Source organism: Grammomys surdaster, unplaced genomic scaffold (genome assembly GCF_004785775.1).
Source record: "Grammomys surdaster isolate TR1022 unplaced genomic scaffold, NIH_TR_1.0 357, whole genome shotgun sequence".
Classification (NCBI taxonomy): Eukaryota; Metazoa; Chordata; class Mammalia; order Rodentia; family Muridae; genus Grammomys; species Grammomys surdaster.
In genome coordinates this window covers 1,236,403-1,246,402 of record NW_021604776.1, presented here as the reverse complement: position 1 = coordinate 1,246,402, position 10,000 = coordinate 1,236,403, and the positions used below count along the sequence as shown (strand labels likewise).

General features: G+C 36.1%; 1 protein-coding gene across 2 annotated transcripts in view; it reads right to left on the bottom strand.

Annotated features, from left to right (window-relative positions):
• Pola1 (DNA polymerase alpha 1, catalytic subunit) overlaps window positions 1–10,000 on the bottom strand; it is a 305,175-nt gene that overhangs the window by 97,277 nt on the left and 197,898 nt on the right. For both annotated transcript variants that reach the window (XM_028779615.1, XM_028779616.1), the window contains exon 35: window positions 8,512–8,628. In XM_028779615.1, coding sequence (XP_028635448.1) covers window positions 8,512–8,628 — 117 coding nt within the window. The remainder of the gene's footprint in view (window positions 1–8,511; window positions 8,629–10,000) is intronic.

The window sequence follows — 10,000 nt, the reverse complement described above, 5'->3', positions numbered from 1 at the left end:
CAGAAGATGTTAATGGTATCCTTTGCACTTTTACAGATGCTTTCAGCACTCATTCCTGCTCCGAGATGTGGCCATTCAAAATATACTAGGTCAGGGAGAGGAAAAGTACCCCAGTTGAGAATCAATGCTCTAGTCTAATAGTGATCCCTTCATCTCTCCATTATCCTACCCATCTTATTGCTTAGGAACTCTAAGATAACAAAGCTGTTGGGTCTCCGTTCCCCTTTGACCACTGGAGTGTAGGAAATTTGAATTTCTCTAGCTCCTCCATTAGAATACAGGCCTATCTATTTGAAGCAGGGTATGGATCTCCTACTTTGTGGAAAGGGTGATTTTCCACTTCTTTCCAGTATGAAAGATTAAAATTCCATATAAAATTTTATATTAGAGCTTTTTTTCTTTCTTTTGTAGTTCTAACTATTTAACATTTGTCAGCAAAGTACACCATATTATATGGCTTAGTACTAAGTATAGGAGTGATACTTAGTCAAGTTTCTGACCAGGATCATTATATTGTCACACCTGCTCTTACCAGCCAGCACGATTTACAAAAATACATATAAATTTTATGATTCATCATCATGAGCAACTTGATTCTAGAACAAAATGAGTAAAAAGACTCATTCTTTTTAAAATGCTGCTTAAATGACCAGTCAAAGGGGACAGATTCCATGATTTCTTAGTCCAAGGCCAACATAATTATAAAACCATGACACCATCAGCATCTAATCAAAATGATACAGATTTTCCTTGGGAGAAATCTTTGAGCAAAATCCTTGAGGACAATTACAAGTTAGAAGCAAATATAATTAGCAACTGGTAGAACATTTCTACACAAAGGATGCTGATGAAAATACAGCAGTATCTATCTACCTTTAAGGAGTCTTTCCACTGGCATGTGCATAAACACGCTTCAACATGTTAATCAATATTTTAGAAGAGATAAAAGAAAGGAGGCTAATCACAACATCAGAACTTTTGAAGCCAAAACACTGTAACCAAAGCAGAGTCAGAATTCATATTATCCACAATGGGACAGTGATGGTGTGCTGAGAGACTCTGTAAAGCTTATTAGAAGATATTGGTTCCACAGCATGCTGGCTGATTTTCTTCTTTAGTGATAAGAAGCTATTACTCTCTGTGGCTAATTTTTGGCTCATGATATATAAATAGGTATGCCAGTCAGGACTTCCACAAGGTTGCCTAAAGAACTAACTTGGCTAGGAGGCACATTTTAAAAAGATTTATTTATTTTTATTTATGTATATTTTGTGTGTATGTGTTTGTGCGCATGCGTGTGTGTGTGTGTGTGTGTGTGTGTGTCTGTCTGTCTGTCTGTCTGTCTGTCTGTCTGTCACAGGTGACCACAGAGGCCAGAAATGTGTGTCAGAACTCCTGGGACTAGAGTTACAGGCAGCAGTGAGCTATCTGATATGGGTGCTAAGAACTAAACTAGGGTCCTGTGGAAGAGCAGTAACCTCTTAACCACTGAGAACCTCTCCAGTCTCACAGAGGGCACGTTTTTGACTTCTCAGTCTTTTTTTTTTTTTCACGTTTCTACCCTGTGATGTCTAGAACAAGTCTGTATGTATAGCCTTGCTGAACTGTGTTGTGACCATGAAAATAGGTTGGTGCTGTTGTTGACAGATGAAGAAAAAGAAGAATCACAGGAGAATCATGACTAGCTCATAACTGAATTTCTGTTACATTTAAAGATGCATAGTGTCTTAGATTGAGAATTAAATATTTGTTCTTTATTAAGCCACTGTTAGTTTTGGTTTTCATTACCTTTAGGTCAATACAATTTCTAAGTGTTATAGGTAAAAATATGTCCCTCAAAAATATATGCTGGAGTTCTAAGCTCCATTACCTATAAACAAGCTTTATGTTAAAATATGATCTTGGCAGAAAAAAAAATCAAGTTAAGAAGAAATTGGAGTGAATTAATGTGGTCTCTAATACAGTATGACTGGGTATCCTTATGAGAAGAGACACATAGGAAGAAGATGGCCATGTGACAAAAGAAGCACAGATTAGAATAAATTATGTACAAAACTGCTGGGTCGGTGGTGGCTCACGCCTTTAATCCCAGCACTTGGGAGGCAGAGGCAGGCGGATTTCTGAGTTCCAGGCCAGCCTGGGCTACCCAGTGAGTTCCAGGACAGCAAGGACTATGAAGAGAAACCCTGTCTCAAAAAACCAAAAAAAAAAAAAAATTTGTACAAAGCCAAGGGATATCAAAGATCATGAAATGCTAGAAGAGGCAAGAAGGGATTCTGCCCTATCAAGTTTAGCAGGATGGCTGTGATGACTTCTCCAATCTAGCATGATGAGGGAATACATATCTGCGATTTCTGTTGTTGTTTTGTAATACTAGAAATTGCCAACCCATGAACTTGTATATGCTGTGTTAGCATTCAACTAATGATCCATATGTGTCCATCCAAGTTTCACCCTTTAAATCATCTGGTTTGTGGTACTTTGTTACTATACTACCAGTTAAGAATCATACGCTGAAGCCTATATTAAACACTTAGGTCTAAGAAAACATAGAAAACAACCTAGCAGTAGTATATGTAAGAATGTTAATATAGCCAAATAAACTTATCCAGAAAAGGTGGCAATGGCAGGTTTATTCTGTCCTGTACTGGTTCCAGAGAGGGTACTTGGAGAGCTGTTTATAGTTTTGAATGCTTCACAGACCAACTCTAAGAATCAGCATAAGACAGGTGCTGAATAAGTTGTTACTAAAGAGGGGAACAGAGAGAGAAATCAGTCCAGATGCATGCAATAGCACCCTTGGAAATAAGACTAATAAGGGAACCATGGATCATAAACACAGGGCATACATAAGACCTTTTTACTTAATAAAAATAAAATAAAACAGAAATGTTCACCATCATACAAATGGATGAATTATCCATCTGGGTTTAATTAACTATTATTGGCCATCAAAAAAGAATGAAAATCCATACATGATATAAGGATGGACAGTATGTTAAATGAAAGAAGTCAGACACAAAGGGTGACACATGATTTCATTTATATGAAATCCTCAGCATAGGTAAATTGCTGGGACTGAAAGCAGACAAGCCTTTTACTATAGTTAGGAGGAAAAGAGGATATAGAATAGACACTAATGGGCACGACCTTTGCTTTTGGGGGTGGTAAACAGTTGGAATTGGACAGACATGCCAGTAACACATTATGAATGTACTAAATGGCAATATATTGTTTACCTTAAAATGTTATTTCAACTTTTTCTCAGTAGAAAAAAAAAGCCTGAAAAAATATGTTGAAAAATAAAAGTTGAGCATGTGCTTGGTAGTAGAGAAGCTATATATAAAATTCAGAGATCTTAGTGTTTAAGCACATCAAAACTACAAAACTATAAAATGCCTTCCACAGTAAAGCCTAATTCTGTAACTGGAACATCAACAATGTTTCAGATTTCCCATTACAGCTCTAAGGTCCCCTTCCCACATCCATTTCATGCATAATGCCTGAAAGACCACAATTATTGTCATACTTTTTCTTATGTAGGAATATAAAACACTGTCCAAGTACCTTGGCAACATTCTCGATCCATTTCTTACTCATCAAACCAACAATCTGTAAAGCATAGCCATTCTTGAAGTCATAAAACATAGTGACTTTGGGTTCATAATCTTCCCTCTCCCTTGAAGAACAGAAGTTGTGCATGATACTGATGGTGACAGAAAGGACCTCAGCAATTTTACAATAGACGGTAATGTGAGAAAGCCGAGGACTGTCCCAACGTAGAACAAAGGGCATGTTACTGTTTCCCCGGAAATATCTTTTAAAAAAATTAGTTGAATAAACAACTGAATAAAGAACTCTACTACAGTATTTCTACCCTAGGAAGTGTATAATTTCTTAAATTATTACTACCATGACCCGAGTCACATGCAGACATTTTTTCAGCTGCACATCAAAATTAGAAATGTCAATGGGAAAAAATTTAATTTGCTTTGAAATCTTAATTCCAGAACAACAACAACAGCAACAACAACAACAACAACAAAACAGGGATTTTTTGTTTCTAGGGGGAAGTATTTTACAACATAACCTAAACTGGCCTTGAACTCATAGTTATCTTTCTACCTGAGCCTTCTGAGTGCTAAGATTAAAGGAAGAAACCACTGTATCTACAATAAAAGACTAAATTGTTCTTTTAAATTTAAACTTGGTTTTGATTAATAACTTAATACAGAATCTCCTGTGGTTCAGTTACTATCTGTGCACATAGCCATGTTAAGAAAACCAAACACCATGTCCTTCTTAAATATTTATCACTTAATTTAGATAAGTCCATGCTTTATCACCAGGATAAATGAGGAAGACCTTATTATATAGTACTATAAATACATATAAAACTTTCACTTATGAATTTAAAGCCATTTAAAACAGAGAAGATTCACAGTATTTTTAATAATCAGGAACTCGTATACTATTGCATTCCCATGAGTCCAAAGAAAATTTAAGAATATAGAAAGTATATTTTAATGTATCTAAGAGAGAAAAGGCATGCCCAAAGCCCTAGATACAAAACTGTCCCTGTTTTTGCTTGTAACTCAGGCAATATGAGTTTTAAGGAGAGCCAGGTTGCATATTCCAAGTCAATTCAAGAAAGTATTCAAATCGACTGTAGCCCAGGACTAAGAGAGTGATTAGGTAAAGATAAGACTGGCACCTTAAACTAACGTTTTAACACAAACTCGGACCTATCTGGTATCCACTAGTTTTGTACTAGAAATAGATTGTGATTTGTTCAATTTATAAATGACTTTTTTTCCCCACAGATAACAATTTTATACAATCAATGTTAAACTACTTTCTAACATTTTTTTTTTTTATTTTTCAAGACAGGGTTTCTCTGTGTAGCCCTGGCTGTCCTGGAACTCACTTCTGTAGACCAGGCTGGCCTCGAACTCAGAAATCCACCTGCCTCCGCCTCCCAAGTGCTGGGATTAAAGGCGTGCGCCACCACCGCCTGGCTAACTTTCTAACTTTTTAATAGTATATGTATAAAACAATAAATTTTATTTTGACATTTTCATGCATACCTGCAATGTAGTTTAATTATATTTATACTGATACCCCATATCCTCTCCCTGTAGTATTCTTAAATCTACAGTCTATATAAGGGGAAGATATGAAATATTTATCTTTCTGAATCTGTATTGTTTCATTTAATGTGATAATCTCTGGTTCAACGTATTTTCATATAAATTACATTGCTTCAGTCTTTTGTATGGCTAAATAAAACCTCACTGTGTAGATACATCACATTTTTTATACATTCATTTATTTATAAATAAGAGAATGTAGAACATCTATAAACGTCCCCAATGCTGAGCAAATTTTATAGGATAGGTGTTTAATACAACTAACTTTTTTGAGAAAGGAATCACATTTCATTTTATAGACCAGGCTGGCCTCAAATTCATGGCAGTCCTGTCTCAAACACCTAATTACTGGGATTATAAGCATACACCACTACACCTGTTATAATCATTAAATGACATATAGCTGACACTCAGTAACTGAGAGTTTTTCTCTTTTTTTTTGAGGGTGAGGGTTTCAAGACACTATTTATTTCTCTATAAAGTCCTGGCTGGCTTTCCTGGTACTTGCTCTGGAGGCTCAAATGGCCTCAAACTAAAAGATCCACCTGCCTCTTCAGGGATTAAAGGCGTGCACCACCACATCCAGTGAGAAGAGCATAATCTTGCAAAAGAGATGTTTTGGAAAAAGTGTAGAAATTACAGTGATGGTGTTGATTGTAAAACTGCTTCTTGGTTATCTTCAGGAAGATGAATGTTTTTATTTTTTTTTTTTTTTTTTAAATTTATTTATTTATTATATGTAAGTACACTGTAGCTGTCTTTAGACACCCATATGAGGGCACCAGATCTCATTGTAGATGGTTGTGAGCCACCATGTGGTTGCTGGGATTTGAACTCATGACCTCTAGAAGAGCAGTCAGTGCTCTTAACCGCTGAGCCATCTCACCAGCCCCGAATGTTTTTATTCCTAGTAGAAAAACTCAGAAACATCATAGTATTACTTTCCCAATTCATTACTAGCAATTCAAATGGACTACAGAAAAATGAGCTGAGTCCTTTTCAAGGCTGAAAGTCTCACTTTTCAAGCCTATTCAGAAAGACTAAGGACAGTTTCACTAACCAGTACACTCTGAAACAGTAACTCCAGGTCATGTCTGAGTAGTCAATCTATGAAATCTATCTCCTGGGGATAAGTAGCTTAGCCTATGGTAAACATCTGCTTAAAATGTCATAGTATGGAGAAGGGTAGAATATAAGGCCAAAAAGCAAGTTACTTTGAAATGCTTGTGTTGGCTCATTTAAAAAGGATGATAAACCATAAGATAACTTAGTATATTAAATTACTACCATTAATACCACCAATATTTATCATAAGCTTAATGATCCTGTAACTATGTTCCTTTTTTTCCTTTTCTTACTATGACTTGATACATAAAACTAGTTCACGTTCTAAGAAACAACCCAATTTCCAACTTGAGTTGATGAGTTAGATATTTGCCTTTCCAAGGCAAAATCAGTTCATAAAGTATGATTCTCCGTAGAGTACTAGTTTTCAACCTATGGGTCACAACCCCAGCAGTCATATATCGTATGTTTACATTATGATTCATAACAGTAGTAAAATTACCTATATGAAGTAGCAACAAAAGTAATTTTATGGTTGGGGGTTACAACAACATGAAGGACTATATTAAAGGGTCACAGCATTAGGAAAGTTGAGAAGCACTGTTCTACAACTAGATTAATGAGGAGCTCTACAAGCATGTGTCTCCGATCTGTTTATTTACCTGTTGACTTAACTCTTGAGACTGATGCAAAAACAATTCATCAAGACAGCTAATTCTTACATGTTCTACATTTAAAGACCTTATATATTATTATGCTAAATATTGAGGCTTCAGAAAGTCAAGGGACATTTACTATTTATCCAGTTATTTGAAAATAAGTTATCGGCAATATCCAAATGTGTGAAAGGCTGTGAGATATATATATATGTATGTATTACATTTAGCTGGGCGATGATGGTGCACACCTTTAATCCCAGCACTTGAGAGGCAGAGGCAGGTGGATCTCTGTTGGTTCAAGGCCAGCCTGGTCTACAGAGTAAGCCCCAGGACAGCCAGGGCTACAAGGAGAAACCCTGTCTCAGAAAAAAGCAAAACAAACACAACACAAGAACCAAACAAGGATACTCATAAGGTATTGGTATACAGTAAAAACTAGGATAGCAATCAAGAAAGCTATGTGGCAATAAGAATCATTACTATATTTACTTTTAGACACATTGATAATAATACTCTATCCTAATGCAACAACTGAGATAAAGAAAAATTTATTTAAGTGGGAAATACTCACTATAAAACTTTCAGTATAGTCCTATTGAAAAAATAGCCTAACTGAGAAGTGTGGTTATATGGAATGTAATGCATGAAGTAGCCACACAGAAAAATGCTACAAAGCACACCTTCATTATGACTGTAGTCAAAATTACATACAGATATGCAAAATAACAGAGAAAAAGACAATACAAAACACTTTCCTAAAATTAGACTGTGTATCATCTTTTTCACAGAAAAGATTTTACATCAAAAACTGGGATAACTAGAATGCTGCTTTTGCATTAAAAAAATAAGTAAGTAATAGGTCGCCATATTTTTCCTTTTCAACAAAATCCCTGCAAATACCTATACAAAGTTTGAAAATAAGGCATATTCTGTGAAGTAGTCTATAAGATCAGAATGCAAGATCCAAGAAGACTTAAGAACTAGTTTAAGTTTGTCTAGCTTAGTAATACTTAGACAGCAACTAATTATAAGACCCTTTTTTGTTCAAAAGATCTGCAAACATTCTGTTCACCAGTTTGGAAAGTGCCATTTGGATTGAAGGTAATCCAAGGGGGCACAGGAGGAAAGGCATCTCAACTACCAGAGAGGACTTTCCAGACTCCATGGTCCATAGTTGGTAGTCCTTAATGGCAGTATGCATTATCCCTCAGGCAACTATCCTAAGGTTTGTTCAAGAACCAATGATCTATGCAGATACTGATAAACAATTTAATGCCACAGAGGGCAGAAACCCACCTCAAGATGAACTCTTTGAAGTACAGTTTTGGAAGATTTTCTACTGCTTACAAAATGGGATTTGATTCTAAGCAGTTTCTACAAAGTTTGCAATTATGAAGTTGTAATCCTTATGAGACATAAGTAAATCATAAGAATTACTGTTTCCCCTTGATATAATATTAAGATATATTAAAAAATAAACCATGTATTTTCTTGAAGTCTAAATAGAAAAGAAAAAAATAAGTGTGATAAAGAGATGTCTTCAAAGAACAAATAGCCTCTACTTCCCAGAGCTAAAAGCTGGACAAACAATCCTCTGCTGTTTTCTGAGTAGTACTGCAACATTAGGTGATAGTTACCTCTGGTCTAAGCACAGCTTTCATGCAGGCTGGACACAGAGGCCCATTTCGGGAGAAATGAAGGGGAAGACGTCGAAGACGACTGCAACAAGTTGGCTCCTCACATATCATCCAACCCTGTAGACACAAGAAAGAAAAATCACCACTGACCAACAAAAATAATAAACCCTTCTGTTATCAACCTTACCAAATTTCCTAAGAGATTAGAAATAACTTAATTACCTACTTCTTTGGATACACTAAGTAGATGTATGCTCTAAACTTAAAAGTTAGAAAAAACATGGGGTTGAAGATGGTTCAATGGTTAAGCACACTTCCAGAAACCATGGTTCAATTCCAGCATCCACATTGCAGTTTATAACCATCTGTAAACTACAGGGAATCCAACATCCTATTCTGGCTTCTGTGTGCACTACACATGCTGTACTTACATGCATGCAGGCAAAATATTCCCACACATAAAGTAAAAAAAAAAAAAAAAGTAAAACCTTTAAAAAACCTCAGAGGAATTCCCATAACGTTCTCCCTTTTCTTAAAGAATATATGTGCCCTCCACATCAAAATCTTGCAATAAAAGACTATTATACACAACCTATAAATCAAAGGGTTTTAGTTAAGACCATCAAACCATGTGTATAGTAATGAGTGACCTTCATAATAGCTGAGTGATCACTACCTAGTTACATAACTATGCTCAGTTTCCTTCTTTATAGAATAGGTATGTCAATAGTAATGGTTTTATGACTTATAGGACTGCTGTAGTTATGTGACACACTTAAAGTACTTGCAAGTACTTGTCTTAAATGGTTAATACTAGCAAATATTACACTTAAAATTAAACCAGTTTGCTCTATATGTGTTCTCTGGGGGCATAAATCTGGTTCCTGTGTTTTCAAGGACAACTGTGAATAAGCATTATTTTTCAGAGGTTTGAAGTAGCCATTGCCTATTTCTCTGGCCTGTAAATATAATGTTGCCTATTCTGCTTCAGTTAATTCTTCCTTCCTATTATTTGAATTTTATTACGATGGTAAAATACAGTATGTCTATCATTTTGAATTAGCATTATGTTTACTATAAAATGTATCTGTTAAACAGAAAGACAAGCTACCACAAACAGTTGAGTAGATTCCCATTCATACTGAGGTCCTTAGGCTTGTGGGCTTTGATGCTTCATGCATTGCTACAGAGGCACAGTAAAGCCAAGCCAAGCAAGGTGAGGTGCTGAGGTATTCAGGTATACAGCAACTTATGTTCTTATGTTCTCTCATCTCATCGTGTCCATTTCTATAAGACTCTAAGAAGGGAGCTACTGGCTAGCTATAAGGCTTTGGGCATTCTGAGAGATGATAATTTCTGACTTGAAGAATAACCAGAAGTTTTGGTCAATGGAAGAGAGGAAGGGAGGGAAGGGGAGGGGAGGGGCGGGGGAGGGGGAGGGGGAGGGGGCAGGGGACGGGGCGTGGCATGGCGTGACGGGGCCTCTGTA